Source organism: Pongo pygmaeus, chromosome 12 (genome assembly GCF_028885625.2).
Source record: "Pongo pygmaeus isolate AG05252 chromosome 12, NHGRI_mPonPyg2-v2.0_pri, whole genome shotgun sequence".
Classification (NCBI taxonomy): domain Eukaryota; kingdom Metazoa; phylum Chordata; class Mammalia; order Primates; family Hominidae; genus Pongo; species Pongo pygmaeus.
Genome location: NC_072385.2, coordinates 61,907,273 through 61,923,962, shown reverse-complemented (window position 1 = coordinate 61,923,962; position 16,690 = coordinate 61,907,273). Strand labels below are relative to the sequence as shown.

General features: G+C 41.5%; 1 protein-coding gene across 16 annotated transcripts in view; it reads left to right on the top strand.

Annotated features, from left to right (window-relative positions):
- The window catches only part of DYSF (dysferlin), a 232,878-nt gene that overhangs the window by 179,192 nt on the left and 36,996 nt on the right, over positions 1–16,690 (top strand). For all 16 annotated transcript variants that reach the window (XM_054475263.1, XM_054475258.1, XM_054475261.1 and 13 more), the window contains one exon: positions 10,821–10,919. In XM_054475263.1, the coding sequence (XP_054331238.1) occupies positions 10,821–10,919 (99 nt within the window). The remainder of the gene's footprint in view (positions 1–10,820; positions 10,920–16,690) is intronic.

Sequence of the window (16,690 nt, the reverse complement as noted above, 5' to 3'; positions counted from 1 at the left end):
CCTATCCCTATTGGTCCTATGCACTGGCTACTCCCTAGCCTGGGTCAAAATAGTGCTTGGAAGTTGGTACAGCGCTCACTGCTGAGCACAAGACCCCTCTGAGTGTGCTTGGTGAAGCTTATTAACCCACCTTTTGTCTTTAACTCTTCTCTACATTAACCGAGGCACAGGGAAATCAGAGCAAATTAGCAACAAGTTCAAAATATAAAATATTTGAAAAGTAATGTGATTTTGTGTATGAAAATGCACACAGTAACTAGGAAGTAGGTTGACTTTGGCACATAGTAGGCTCCCCCCAAATCCTCTTAAAATTGAATTTAGGAGAGCTAATATTAGGGTCTGTAGCTTGATGAATGCTTCTGCAGTCTTGGGAAGGCCTTCAAAAATAGTTTTTCTCTTAAGTAGTTGGAACTCTTGTTAAGCAAAATTGTCTACATAAGCAGAAGGAAGATAAGGTATGCTGCCCAGGCCCTATTGGAATTGTCACAGATTCTGAATTAGTCATGTTTTGTTGCTTTCTTCATATGTTTGAAGAGTCCGATGGAAGCTTCTTTCATTCACCTACTGGCTAGGTTCCATTCCTCTAGGCTTTCTGCATAGTTGTGTGGGGTCATGGTGCCCTCAGAGAATCCAGTCATGGGCCCCCAAGGATCTATCTTAGGCTCCTGAATTGAGAAAGCACCAGCAACCTGGGGTTCCCCACAGCTCCCCGACACTCTGTGAGTCCCCTATCTGGAGCAGGCCAATAGTCAAGTGATCAGGTCCCCTTGCCATCTGTTTGACTTTACTGGATGTCAGGCCCATGTAGTCGCTGGGCCTTTGGAAGCAATTCAGCATTTTGGTTAAAGGTCTTCACTTCTTTCCCACCTCTGCTGATCCAGAAGTCAGAGTAGGTGGAGTAATGATCCCCTCCACAGACTAGGAGGCTGGACTGCAGGGAGTGTCAACAAGAGCTTGAAAGCCCAGTGTTCCACCTGTAGAAATAATTAAGTGACTTTTGTTATGAGTGTGTGGAGTTCCGCTGAATCAACGTGGTGGCTGGTTGTGGGCATATGTCTATGTGGCTTTGGGGGGCATAAGTGATTTGGTATACACAGGGTGGGGTAGGTTTGAAGTCAGGGTATTTGCATGTCTGGGGGTTTGTCTGGTCTACATGTAGACACGAGTAATTTTATGTTACTTATGTGTTTATTCATGTGTACATGAGTAAATAGTCCATTTCCTAAATCTCAGGACATGAAAGAATTAGAGGAACCTTTGTACCGTGATTCCAGTAATACAGATGTAGAGCTATGGGGTAGCAGTGCTGGAGATCAAACTGATGACACTGGCAATATCAACGAGAGTATTAATCATGGTAAACTTTACAGGTTACAGCATATCTTTGTAGATATCTACTCTGAGCCTTACAGTAACCCCAGTGTTGGGTTGTTATGTTATTATCTTGATGATGATGATTTGTACTACGAGGGAAATTACTTTCAGCACAGTCTAGGATGTCTATCTCTGGGTTGACATAGGCATGAAGGCCTACTTAAAATTATAAACAATAGTAGACCACATTTTTTTTAAAGAGTTGGGCATATGGTTCTGTATGGTGACCCAAGGTTTAACGTTATAACCTTGGTGACAAATGGATTTGACCAGAAATTTTTCTCTTTGATTCAACTGGTCATCGTGGGGAGAGAAAACAAGTTCTGTACCTGCCGCCTGTCTCCTGCTTCCTGACTTCACAGAAAGGAATTATTATTGCCAGTTTTTCTACCCATATTCATGAAATGTGTTAGGTCTACTGAATGATGATGGGAGATTAAATATTTGGAACGTATCATACTGATTTGGGTCTTCAGGGGGATTAAGGTGCTCATTAGACTGGATCAAGTCTGGAGAAATAGATCTCTGCTATTTTGCTCTGGCTGCCCAGGAACTGCATATTGGCTATTAGCTGAAACTGGAGAGGCTTCCAGTCCATGCCTTGATCAGACTTACTGGGTTGGCTGACTGCACAATGAGGGGCCTTGAACCTTGAGCATGGGGGAGTGGTGTTTTAATGGCCAGACTTCTTGTTAAAGCCTCAGGTGACACCTCAAATATCAAACCTTTTGTGTTTCTTTTTCCTCCTTGCCATGTTCCAAAACTGGATGCTTAGCTATTGCAAAATGAGGTAAAAAACACATTTGGAATGAGAAAACATACCACCATTTCCCTTTTGGAGCTTTGGAATATGGGATTCCATTAACATCAGAGGGTTAGTTGGCTTTGGCACCTCTGAGTTCAGACATGGAATAGCTGTCCTGTTTTTTGTGGGGCTCTTTCTTATGGGTGTGCTAACTTATTCCTGGGCTTCCTGGGGAAGAGAAGGGAGAAGTGGGCTTGAAATAACTCCATCAGAAGCCAGATTAGTGAAATAGCAGAAATGATATTTTCAAGTCATATCTGTGAGTGTGTTAAAAATATAACTTTATTTTTCTGTAAATCAACTTAATCTCTCCTGTGAGCCCACATTTTTCCTGATGGCAGAAACACCCTGGTAATCTTCAACATTTTAGGTTTAAACTTAGGCAGTCTGGGCTATCTTCCTCCTTAACCCTGGGAAGCAGCTCAGTTCTGGGTTGGGCTTCCATAATGTCATGACCTCCACAGGGAGGAAGTCCTGGTCACCAGTATGTGTCTACTCTGACATTTAGAGACCCACTGATTTCTGGGCACACAGGCCATATTGCATCTTCTCATTTCAGCCCCCAAATGCTTCCAGTTTTCCTGGCTCTTTCTCTCTCCACTAACTTTCAAGCCCTACAGGGAGTGGGGCACCATTAAGCAGCTCTCCCGTGACACTCTGGGGTCTATGGGAAATTCCAAGGGCTTAGCCTCTGTCTCCATGACACCCACGCAGCCATCTCCAGTCAATTGCCTCACATCCAATTCCTCTGGCAACTTCTGGGTGGCTGCTGCTGCCTGGACCCCCAAAGTTATAGAGGGGTCTGTTCCGTGTACACTCTGGAGCTGACCTGGAGGCAGGGTGTGCGGTGCCTTATCAGAAACTATCACAAGTCTCTAGTTCTTGCTTCCTTTCTCTTTCTACGCTTTCATTTCTTTTGCCTATGATGGGGAAAAACTGGCTGGACAAAACATTCTTTTAAACCTATTATTTTAATGGCACATGATCAGCCTTTGTAAACTTAAAAGCCAAGGATCACCCCCTCTTTCCCCACATTCTGCTGTTTAGGCATTCCTGTATCCATCAAATATTGACACAACTGCAATTATGTCTTTCAGGCAATGTTCTAAGCATTGAGGTTATGAGTGTTACAAAAGATAAAGGGGGCTGGGTGCGGTGGCTCATGCCTGTAATCCCAGCACTTTGGGAGGCAGAGGCGGGTGGATCATGTGAGGCCAGGAGTTTGAGACCAGCCTGGCCAACATGGTGAAACCCCATCTCTACTAAAAATAACAAAAATTAGCTGGGTGTGGTGGCACACACCTGTAATCCCAGCTACTCGGGAGGCTGAGGCAGGAGAATTGCTTGAACCTGGGAGGCAGAGCTTGCAGTGAGCTGAGATAGTGCCACCGCACTCCAGCCTGGGCGACAGAGCAAGACTCTGTCTCAAAAAAAAAAAAAAAAAAAAAAGAAAAAGAAAAAAGATGAAGGGCTCTGCCTTCATGGAGAAGGAGATACAATAAACAATATTAATACCCACGTAAAATCTATGGGATATCAGATGGAGATAATCACTGTGGAGAAAAAGCAACCAAGAGGGAATAGGAATTGTTGAGAGGGGATTGTGATTTACAATATGGAAAATAACGAGGGTGAGACTGAGGCTGCACTGGAATCAAGACAAGAAGGAAATGAGGAAGTGGCTTAGGGATCTATCGGGAGAATAGTGTTCCTCCCAAGGGAGCGAGAGTGGATAGAGAGGAGGGGCTCAAGCACTGACCCCCGAGGCACTCAGATGGCCAAAGCATGGGTGACAAGGAGGCAGCAAAGAAGACTGCACAGGTGTGGCCGGTGAGATGGGAGGACAACACTGTGGTGCTCCAGACAGTGGAGCTCTGCAAGGCGAGGGGAGATGCTTCAGGGGCAGAGGAGTGACCACTTCTGCCAAATACTGCTGCTGGATTGATTAGTGAGGCCTGAGTCAGTGGTGACCTTGATAAGAATGTTTTGAGGGAGGACAGAGAATGGAAAGATAAAAATTAGAGACAATAAGTGTGGACAACTCTTTCTAAAAGTTTTTCTGTAAAGGGGCGAAGGTAATGAGGTGGAAGCCAAAAGGGAATGTGTGGGCAGAGAGAGAGACATATTCTGTGAATAGTGGGGCACTGGTGCCTATGTGTGAAGGCTAACTGGAATGACCCAGAGGGGAGGGATGTTGGTGACACAGGAGAGGGTGGGGAGAGTCATGGAGTGATGGCCTTGAATGGACCAGAAGGGATGAGCCCCAGGCATGAGGGCAGAGGTTGGTCTTGGGCTGGGGTGCAAGCCGAGCACCCACAGGAGCAGAAGGGAAGGTAGCACATGGCATGGGTGCTGGTGGGGGCTTGGGCAAGTCTCTTCTGGTTAATTCTGCTTTTAGGAGAAAGGAAGCAGGGACACAGGCTGAGCATAAGGCCAGGGAGGAGGTGCTAGAGGGCTGGAGAGAGGATGAGTGTGGCAGGTGGTATCAGGAGAAGGGACAAATAAAGGGCCAGGGAAGTGAGATGAGGTGCTGGGCGGCACTGGGGCTCCTTGAAGCTGTGCCGGGAACTTGGTGTGAGACCCAGCAGCTGGTTTCATGGTTTCCTTCAGCCACATTTGGTTGTGGGGGGCTGATGTGAAGTGGAGAAGAGCTGGATTTAACCCCAGGTGGCGTTGGCCAGAAGTACAATGGAACAAGAGAGGTGGAAGGAGTTTAGGAGAAGGAAAGGGCGAGGGGGTAAACAAAGCATTGTAGGGCCAAGAAAATATTAGTTAATATGTAAATCATGATTCTGCCACATGCCTAATTGCTATTAAATATGCGGGCCATTGATTAGAAGAGGGTTTACTTGTGGGATGCAGGACGAAAATGGGGGTAAAAGTCACTGAGCAGCCAGCCAGCTGGTGTGGCCGGGAGGCCATTCGTCTCAGCAGCTGTGAGTCTGCTGGGGAACAGCAGCCGCCAGACATCACCTGGAACTTTGAAGGAAGAGGGAATTGCAGCCAAGAGGGGAACTTGGGGAAAACAGAGTGTGGTAAGATTTAGGTCCTGTTGGTGGTAAATAGCTTGTTCTATTAAAAAAAAAATTGAACTCTTATTTCCTTAGAAAGAAACACTTGAGATTCCTGCTTTTATTCTTTTGTTTGATGTTATATGGTTGTATTTGATCATTTGTTCTTTTTAATTTTAGCAACTTTATTGAGATAATCCATGTGAATACAGGTTCTTATTTAAAGTGTACAATTTAGTGGTTTGTAGTATATTAACAGGGTTGTGCAACCATGACCGGAATCCATTTTAGAATATCCTCATCACTGGAAAAAAAAAAAAAGTACTGAAGAGCATTTATTCCTCACAATAACTGTCAAATTTATACATTATTTTTCCATTACAGATTAGATAAATGGAGTCCTAAAGAGGTTAAGTAGTGAGCAGTCCCTCCCAACCACTCCCAGCCCCTGGCAACCACTAAATATTTTTTGTTTGTGTATATTTGCCTATTCTGGAGCTTCATATAAATGAAATCCTACAATATGTGGTCTTTTGTGATTAAATTCTTTCACTTAGCATAAGGTTTTCTAGGTTCATCTATGTCATAACATGTATCAGTTCTTCATTCCCTTTTTATTACCAAATAATGTGCCAGTGTAAGGATATATCACATTTTCTTTATCCATGCCTCAGTTGATTCATATTTGAGTCTTTCCACCCTTTAGCTGTTATGAATAATGCTGCTTTGAACATTCGTGTACAAGTTTTTGTGTAGACATAAGTTTTCATTTCTCTTGGATATATACCTAGGAATGGAATTGCTAGGCCATATGGCAACTCTACGTTTAATGTTTTGAGGAACTGCCAAACTGTTTTTCAAAGTGCTGCAACATTTTACATCCTCACCAGCAGTGTACAAGGCTTCCAATTTCTCCATGTCTTCACCAACACTTATTATCTGACTTTATGATGATAGCCATTCTAGCAGGTGTGAAGTGGTTTCTCATTGAGGTATTGATTTGCATTTCTGTGATGTCTAATGACGTGGAGCATCTTTCCATGTGCTATTGGCCATTTGTATATCTTCTCTGGGGAATGTCAACTTAAATCCACTGCCCATTTTAAAATTGGATGATTTGTCTTTTTATTATTGAGTTGTGAGTTCTCTATATATTCTGGATACAAATCCCTTATCAAATATATGATTTGCAAATATTTTCTCCTATTCTGTGAGTTGTCTTTTGACTTCGTTGATAGTGTATTTTGAAGCATCTTGCTGTTGTTCTTTATTTAAAAATTTTTAATTTTTAAAGCTATGCAAGGAATACTTGCATACAATGAAAAATTAGAAATTTTTGAGTTATACACAAAATAAAAGTAATAAAACATGTACAATTTTACCATTCAGAGTGCCACTATGAACTTCTGGGGTTTAGTCCTTTTGTTAAAATGAGATCACATTATTTTTTAACCCTTTATAAATCTCATCAGTTGTGAGTAACTTTTCATGTCAGTAAATATATTTTTCCAGCATCACTTTTTAGGTTGTATAATGTTTAATCATATGGAGGTACCGTTCCGTTCCAAACAGCTCAGGTCCAAACAGTTCCTTATTGTTGGACACTTAAGTTGCTTCCAATTTTTCACTGTCTTAAATGAAGTAAAATCTTTATGCATATCCATGATTACTTTCTTTGGATAGAATTCTGGAATAAGATTGCTGTGTCAAAGTGCATGTTCTTTTAGGCTATGGAAACATGCAGCCAATTTGCCTTCTGGAATGACTGTGGCCATCTGTGCCCCACCAGCAGTTTGTAGGAGATTAGCTCTTGGCCAAGAAGCTAACCAGGTCCATGCAACAACAGCAATATTACCATTATCAGTAAGAGCAATAAACACTTACGTTGCATTTATGTGTAGGCACAGTTCTGAGCACTCTCTCTTTATTGACTCATTGATTCCTCACAATAACTGTCAAATTGATACTATTATTTTTCCATTACAGATAATTGAGTCCGAGAGAGGTTAAGTAGTGACCCAATGTCACACCACTGAGCGTGGCAGGATTTGAACACTGGCAGTCTAGCTTCTGGGTCCTGGCTCTCACCCACCCTGCTCTACTGCTTCTTTATGTCTATATCACATGAAAATTATTGGCAGAGGCACCTATATGTGCAAGAGCCCAGAAGGGAGAAAGCCTGATACTGTCAAACACAGTGCTGACTATTGCTTTAAAATATTCTTTATAATGCTAAGAAAGCTTCCTTTTATTTTTAATTCACTGAGAGGTTCATTTGAGAATAAATGAAAAATTCTAACCTCTTAAACATCCATTTTTTTTGTTTTTGTTTTGCATCTTATAAACTAGGGGCTGGCAAATTTTTTTTAAAGGGTCAGATAGTAAGTATTTTAGGCTTGGGGGACATAAGGTCTTTGTTGCAATGACTCAACTCTGCAATTGTAGCTGAAAGCTGCTACAAAATATATTGATATTTAAATTACAAAACTAGGTGGCCGGCCAGTAGGCCATAGTTTTCAGATCTCTGCTAGATGATCCTGTGGGTTTCCTCTCCTGACTCACTGATGCTGAGCCACTCTTGTATTCTAGAATAACCCAGCTTGACCACGCCAGATTGACTGCTGCCATCTGTTCGTTAGTGTTTTATTTAGGATCTTTATGTCTCTCTTCAGGAATGAGATTAATCCGTGTGTGTGTGTGTGTGTATGTGTGTGTGTGTTGCTTTGTCAAGCTTTGCTTTATAAAACGAATATAAAAACTTTTGTCTTTTTATATGCTCTGGAACAAAGAATGATTTATTCTTTGAAACTCTCATAGAATTTTCCCCCAAAGAAATGATCTTGGCCTCCTGTCTTTTTTTGGGAGTAGTTCATTGAGATCTTTTCCACTTTCTTTTAAGGTTATTGATCTCTTCATGTTTTCTACTACTTTTGAATCAATTTTGGCAATTTTTATTTTCCTAGAAAATCATTTACTTCATCTACATTTTCTAAGATTTTGTCATTAATTTCAGCCTCATAAACCTATTAATATTTTCATTGTCTGCTATGCTATCTTTTTATTTGATTTTTCTCATTCCTAATAGTATATCTACTTTTAAAAATTAGATTTGATAAATGTTTATCTATTTTAGTGGTCTTTTGAAATCTTGCTCTGGGGTTTCATTATCAATTGTAATATTCTCCTTTCTAATATATTCATTTCTATTTACAATTTTCTTTGGTCTTTCTGCCCTTTCTAATTTCTTGAATTATCAAGTAATTTATTTTCATTCCTTTTGTATAAAAGTGAAAACACTTAAGATAAATTTTTTTTTTTTGAATACAGGCTTAGCTACAACCCGTATGTTTTGGGACATGTGTCTCCTATTGTTGGTATTTCCTAAGTATCCAAGATTTTAGTTTTGGTTTTCTCTTTGACCCAGGAGGGCTTTAAGCATACGCCTTTAAATTTCCAAAAGGTTAGTATTTTATTTAAAATTTCTCATTTTTCTAGTTTTATTGCAGTATGGTCAGAAAGTGTGACTGATAGTGGTTTTATTTCTGGGACTTTACTGAAATTTGCTGTGTGGCTTTTTAATTTTTTTCTAAGTGCTCCAAAGATGCTGGAAAAGAAGGTATATCTTCTGTTTTTAGTGTACATAATGTTTGTCTATTTTAGTTGTCACTGTTAATGGTATTATTCAGACTATCTGTCTCTAATTCCTTTGGAAATTTACTTGGTTATTCAGGATTGAGGGAAGTGTGATACCTTCCCCACAATTCTTGTTCCTGTCTTTTCTTTGTATAGAACTCACTGGTTGGTTGTCTGTCTGTACCTGACTCTGAGCCTGAGTTATAAACTCAAACCTTTAAGTATTTGGGCTGGGAAAGAAAAATAAAGATTTAGGGGGACTCAACAGCTAAATTGGATTCCATTCTAACCATTTCTACCTAAGTGTCCACGTTTGCCTGTGTGCCAGTATGTGCAGTTGTGTGTTTCTGTGGGGGCATATGTGTGTTTTAGCATACACATCTCCTTTGGACGTGACTTTGTAAGTCTGTTCTTCCGCGTGTAGGCCATCCTGTGAGTTTGATATGTATGTCTGTATATGTGTGTCACCCATAGCATCTTTTTCTTTAAATTGAACTTTAAACATCAAGGCTTGGGTCTGCCTTGCTCTAAGCTGGCTTTTTCTAGAGTGGTTACAAGTCAGAAAGCTCGGCCATGCTGTACCCTACCCCACCTGACCTTGTTTCCTCTCTCCCGGCTGCAGAAGACCCTCCGGGTAAGTGGGTCTGGTAGGGCCTGGCTGCAGATTCAGCCTCACTCTGGTACACGTTCCCTGTGTGGTGTGTCTGGAGACCACCCGGCCACACAAGGTGTGTTAGGACCACACTTCCAGGATGGGTGGAGACTCGAGAACCTCCTCCTACCCTCTCCCCAGGATGCCTGTTCAGGAACCCTTGGCTGGGCACCAGTTGTGTTTGCCCTTAGTAAGCTGGAGCTCAGAGCACTTGGCTTTAGTTTGAAGGGGCCAGCAGCATTTTCAGAAACTCTGTGATAGATGTTCAGTTCCTGGTGGAGAATTAGAGCAGGCTCCTGGGAGATCTTCTAGCCTACCTTCTCATACAGAGGAGGAAAGCGAGTTCCAGAATGAGCTCCTGACGCCGTGTCCTTGGCCCTTCCCACTAAACCAGATGAGCTCTAATGGTACAGATTGGCTCAGACTGAGTGATGGGACCTTTGTGGGCTTTTGGGGTGAACTGACCATCTCACCTTCAGGGAGCTTGGTGACCCTCTAGGTGATAGGACACCCCACCCGCTGAGACAGGACACAGCTGAAGGAATATTCTAGACACCAGAGCTAAGAGGGCCTGCAGACACACCATGTACAGGAGGAGTTAAAAGGTGGGGAGGTCAGGATTTGCCACAACAGGCCTGTCCATCTTTTCCTGCAAATAGGAGTGACTGGAGGAAGGATGTGGATGTCACACAGAAAATTTGTGCTGTCACATACTTCCTTTCTTTTCACCTAATACCTCACATTTAGCAGTGTCTTTGGAATAAAGGACACTTAGTATTAGTTGATTTTCAGGGACTCTGCCTTGATTTGACCTTGGGGAGGTTAAGTGCTGATTTCCAATGCTTCATTTATTGCCTGGGTAGGGAGGCGGGTGGGCAGAATAGATAAAACTCTTTTGGGTCTGAATTTTCCTGGATCTACTGCATTTTGTTCATAAATGATACATTATTGACATTTTCCCTTAAGAGCTACCCTATGTACCTTCTGATTTTGGTCTCAGTGTGTTGTGTCCCTGGGATGCAGGAACTACGAAGATGCTTATGCCCACTTCACAGAAAGGAAAAGGGAGGCCGGGGAGTTTGACAGAAACACACATGCCTGGGGGGCAGAGCCAGGGATAGAGCCTCCGCCTCTCAACACCAACCAAATGCTGAAACCTCTTCCTCAGTCTACAGTCTTTGCCCCAGGAGAGGCGGAGGTTTCCTCTCTCTGCTCCCCCAAATCACCCTTAGGAAAGCCTTGTGGTCCAGAGCGGCCCAGCAGCAGAGGGAGGGTTTCCAACTCTGAAGGACGCTGCTTGGCGAGTCCTGTTTCTGAAATGGTCTCTTTCTTTCTACCCACTCAGGAGGAAGAGTTCATTGATTGGTGGAGCAAATTCTTTGCCTCCATAGGGGAGAGGGAAAAATGCGGCTCCTACTTGGAGAAGGATTTTGACACCCTGAAGGTAAGGCCTCTCTTCAGTCTGACAGTCTCTGTGTGTGTGTGTGCTGGGCAGTGGGAGACACAACAGAAAGAGAGCTCATGCAGTAGATCTATTTGCATTTGTCTCCTCATTCGGTGTCTGAGGGTGATGAATGCTGCTAGACCAGCTGGGTGAGAAAGCCACCCACCGATTTACAGCCCTAAGCGAGTGTGGGCTGGGATAACCAAGACAGTATTCCCGGGAGAATGCTGAAGAATATGGAAGTGTTTAGAGGTGAAATGATCTGTGTTAACACGCCCCAGCCCCCCACCCCTTCCCAAAATCAGGGTGGCCCCCTCACTGATTTTCAAAATAGTCAACATTATTAATATTGCATGACACTGAAAATAGTTAAAGCTTGGAGATGGGTACACAGGGATTTGTTGTCCTATTGCATGTCTTTCAGTGTTATTTGAACTTCTCTATAATAGAAAATTTGTGTTAAAATAAAAAGAGAGTCGGTTTGATAATGTACTCCTGACCCCTAACTCCTACAATTGGGCCAGAAAATTACCTACAAATCTGAAAATATGGGAAACCCTGTTTCAGTGGAAAAAAACAGAAATGAGTCAGCCAAATTGTGGTATTTTGAGGAAATTATACAAATATAATTATGCTTTGAAAAAGTAGACTACTTTTAAAGAACATAATCAGAGGTGACTCAGAAATTACTCCTTAAAGGAGTTGCATGGTCTCCTGGCTAGGGTTGCCAGTTAAAATTCAGGATGCCCAGTCACATTTGAATTTCAGATTAACAGTGAATAGTTTTTTAATATCAGCATGCTTCAAATATTGCATGGGGCATATTTCTTTAAAAATTATTGGTTATGAAACAGGAAAAGTTCCCTTATCCCCCTCGCAGGATGTGCAATGGGAGTGTGGCTGGCTTCTTTGGTGCCCTGCTGCTCACACCTCTAGGGAATCATGCAGATGGGCAGGTTGTGGGGCTCCGACCCCACAGCAGTGTCCAGAGGTGAATATTTACAGCTGAAGCCCCAGTGGACATGTGTTACAGAGGGCTATTTCAGCTTAGCCATCCATAGGCGGTTTGTGTTAGCTCAATTAGAACCCTGCCTTATCACAAGCACAGAGGGCTTTCTGTATCCTGGGGTTTCTTGCCTTGGTGTGCTGAAAGAATTGGATCGCACGTGGGCTTGGAGATTGAGTGCAAGGTTTTGTTGGGTGGAAGTAGCTCTCAGCAGATTGGGGAGCCAGAAGGGAGAGGGAATGGGAAGGTGGTTTTCTCCTGGAGTCGTGCTGCTCAGTGGCCTGGACTCTCCTCCCACCACCGGGACCAAGCTCCACGTTGTTCCACTGGTCAATGGCCTGCTGGCCTGCTGAGGCCTGTTGGTGTGCTCCTATGCCAGTGGGTCCTTCTCGACATCCCGCCGCTTGTGTGTTCCTCTGCTGGTGTGTTCCTCTCGATGTCCAGCAACTTGTGTTTCTGCCTGCTAGGATCTTGGGGGTTTTTATAGGCACAGGATGGGGGTGTGGCAGGCCAGGATGGTCTTGGGAAATGCAGCATTTGGGCAAGAAAACAGAAATACCTGTCCTCCCTAGGTCTGTGGGCACAGGCCCGGGGGTGAAGCCCTCGCCAGGGACCCCGTCCTCCTTTACCCAGCACTTCCCTGACCCCGTTCTGTATCAGTTATTTATTTGAAATTCAGATTTAACTGGGAATTGTGTATTTTCACTTACTAAATCTGGCAACACTACTTCTGGATTATAAATGGGGGAGACTCTGTACCCTGCAATTACCTCCCAGGCTTGGAGAGGAGAAAATGAGAGGTGGGCACAGGCTGTTAGACACATAGGAAAGGCCCCAAGAGCCCTTTGAAGGGGACTGGATGAGAGAGAGAGTTGAAGCTTGTCAGGGTAGCAGGTGGCCTGGGCTTTCAGGTGATTCTTTTGGCACAGAGTCTCTGCTAGGCACTCTGGAGGGCAGTTTCACCAGTCAGCAATAGTTGTCTCTGCTCTGTGGGCCTGCCTGGTGAATTGTGCCTGGAGACCTGGCTGCTCAGAGATGAGGCACAGGCAGCAGCAGCTGCGATCCTCAGGCAGCAAGTTCCTCCTCGACTTGGTAGTTGGGTGTGTGAGGTTGGGCAAAGAGACAGAACTATTTGTGTACCAGGAAGAAGGTCTGACACATTAGGTCTGGCATGTGGTCCTGTGGCCTTGCCAAAAAGTCAGACAACCCAAGCAAGAATGAGGACTCCTGCCAGGGTGGCCCATGGCCCTGGCCCCTCGCTGCTCCCTCAGGTGCGGATGCTGAATTGGCACCCAGCCCTCCCGCTTGACCTCTTGGAGGAGGTCTCTGACAGCATCCAAGTGAAAATAAGCTGTCCAAAGCAAAATGCATTCAAACTATTTCTGGGGGAAAACTAGACCTGGAAGGAACGCTGATTCTTTAAAGATAAGTAAATGGAAGAAAACCACCATCACCAACGTGGGTCTTTGAAAAATAGCCTGCCACATTATGGAGAGAGTGGAGCACACAGTGGGTACAGGAGGAAAACAGATTTTAGAAATCACTAGCATAGGGCGATGAAACAACTCCTAATCTAAATAGAAAAATATAGGAACAAAAGACACAACAAGAAAGCATTAAAAACAGAAACCACAGAAAATGCATAGTAAAAAAAGAACAAAACATCTTAATGTTCCTAATTAATAAAAATGGACTAAACTTCCCCATTAAGTGACAAGGATTCTTAGACTATATCAAAAGTCAAAATTCATTGTACCGTCTTTAAAAGACACATCTAAAACAATACAACTTAGAATGGCTAAAAAATAAAGATTTTGGAAAACAATATTTTAGCAAACAAGGTAAGTGTAAACCAAAGGAAGACAGAATTTAAAGTGAAGAGCAAAGGAAACAAAATAGAGAGTTTTATATAAATAAAAGATGTATATTTCAATGAAAAGACTCTCAAATATTTATGCATAGAATAGTAAAGCTTAGAAATACTTAAAGCAAAAATGGATAAGAATGTATAAACTAATATCTCACACTGATAAAAGCACAAAATGACAGAAATTAAAGTCACAGTGGGGATTTCATTACACCATTCTCCTTAACTATCAAGCAGACAACAAATACATAAGAAAATAAAAGATCTGAATAACAAGGTAAATGTTTTTTAAGCTACATGAAGTTAAAGTTATAGCTTTAAAATAGAGAATAAAAATAATAAAAAATGGAGAATACATTTTTTCCTGATGCTCAGCGAATACTTACAAAATTTGATCACATATTAGTTTTGTAGTAAGTTACCAAAAGCAGAAATCATACAAGACAGATTATAATGCAATAAAATGAGAAATTAATAACAAAAGTTTAAACAAAAAGTTCAACCGCTTAGAAATTTAAAAAATATTTTATTGGGACTTCCAGTATGAACATGGCTGCGTAAGTCAGCATTTTTCCCCTTTTCTCTTGGAAATCATTCAAACCCACAAAATCCATTTTCAGAAAAGTTGGAAACAAATAGAAGCCACAGACTTCAAAATATATGTAAGGGCTGCTCAAAGACAACTGAAATTGGTTAGAGGCCACTCAGCAGTAAGTGAAGAGCAGATACATGCAGAATGTTGAAAGATCAGAGTGGTAGCAGATCTCAGAAAGCCCTAGCAAAAATATACTTTCTAATGGAAGAATGTTGATAATTATTTAGGACAGATAATGGTTACATACGGGTTTATTATCTATTCTCTTTACTTTTGTGTGTGTTTGAAAATTTTCATAATAGTTTCAAAATACAGTTCCTGAAAGTGAGGTTTCACCATGAAATATAAATGTTACATCCTTTGTTTACAACCGTGGATATGGAAACTTTGGAGACAGGTTGAAGCTGATGACAGAAGCCTCTTAGACCTATTTGATTCAGAGAAGCAGAGGTGGAGCTACACAAGAATTACACAAATGAGCCATATTTGCAAGAAGCAGTCTGCCTCTGTGGTGGGAGCAAAATTCAGCTCATTTAGTGAGAAATAATTTTTTAAAATGGTGTAGCCTGAATTCAAAAATCCTGCAAAAAAGAAAAGAAAATCAAAATGAAAACTTATCAATAGAAGAGGACATATACCTACTTGAAAAATTTTGCCAAGGAGCAGATGATATGAAATGCTTTGCTATGAACTTTTTAGAAATGGGGCAGTCAGAATGCAAAGCAAAAATTAAAGTAGTCAGGGGCTGATAAAATGAGTGATAAACTATGAGCTGGCAGGACTCAGGAAAGAAAGAGATGAAAACGTGAAGTTGGAAGGAGCACAGGGCAGAATGGCCACATGGAAAACACAACCAAGGGCACAGAGGACAGAAACTATAAAAGTAAGCAAACGAAAATGGAAATAATGAAAAAGTTATAAAGGAACAAAGAGAAAATGACAGATATAGACATCAGGGAAAGGAAACCTAACATTTGCATAATTGGAGTCTCCAAGGAAGACAACCAAAATAGTAAAAAAATTACAAAAAACCCCATAATGGTTTAATAAAACCTTACTGAAAAGAAAGAATAGTTGAACATACATATTGGAAAAGTTCATGATGTGTCAGGAAAAACTGACAAAGATTGGTCAATCTGAGACATATTCTAATATAATTATTGTACTTTAGAGATAAAGAAATAATTCTTTGGGTAGTCATACCTCATTCCCACCTCTTGAAAAGAAAAAAGCAATATTAAGTCATTTAAAATAGGAACTAAATCAAGGTGGCTTCCATTTTTTCGTAACAGCATTTCATATCCAAAGACAATAACACACTGATATAAGATCATCAAAGAAAAACAGGGTGACCTGAGGATTATATGTTCAGCCAAGCTCCCCTCCAAGCGTAAAGACTACAGATAACCAGTTATACATATTCCAGAACTGGAGTAATGTGGTTCCAATGAGCCTGTCTTGAAGGAACTCCTAGGGGATGAACTTCAGCTAACCTGGGAAGTTATCCGGAGAAAGCACAACAGAAGGACTGGTTGTAGTTGGAGGCTGTAGTCAGCTATGATTGCACCTCTGTACTCTAGCCTGGATAATAGAGCAAGACTTTGTCTCCAAAAAAAAAAAAAAAAAAGTGAATATGGTCATATTTTACCTTAGAATCAAAATGAAAACAAATGGAAGGGTTAAGGTAATAGGTAAGAATGTAAATATCATATATATTGAAAATGTAGAGATGGTAAAACTGACAAAAATTAGGTGGAGAAGGACAAAAGAGTATGGAATATAGAGTAAGGACAATGATTGCCGTATGATAAAATAAATACAGTGGACAGATATTATTTGAAATTGGCAAGTCACATAATAGGCATAGAAGCAAGATACAAGCAAACAGTACAAAGGTAAATGTTAAGGAAGATATTGTTGTCTAAAACTGGGTGATAGGGAGAAGGAGGGAAATATAATTGGATTATTTTATTATTGCTACAGTAGGGACCCCATAAATACTATGCCTAAAGACATAGAGGGCTAAGTATTATCAGAATATATAAATGTATACTAATACTAGAACAGAAGCTGAGATCATTCCAGCTATCAGAACTGCCACATGCACCACTCCCATCCTCCCCACACACAGAAAGTGGACCGTGCAAAGATGAAAAAAAAAGAACCTATGAAATGAGGAAATGTCATACAAATACATTACATGACTATATAATTATACAATTAAAACCAAGACCAAACATATCTGTCTTGTCAATACATGTTACATCAGTCACTTACTAATTACAAAATTTAAATCAGATATC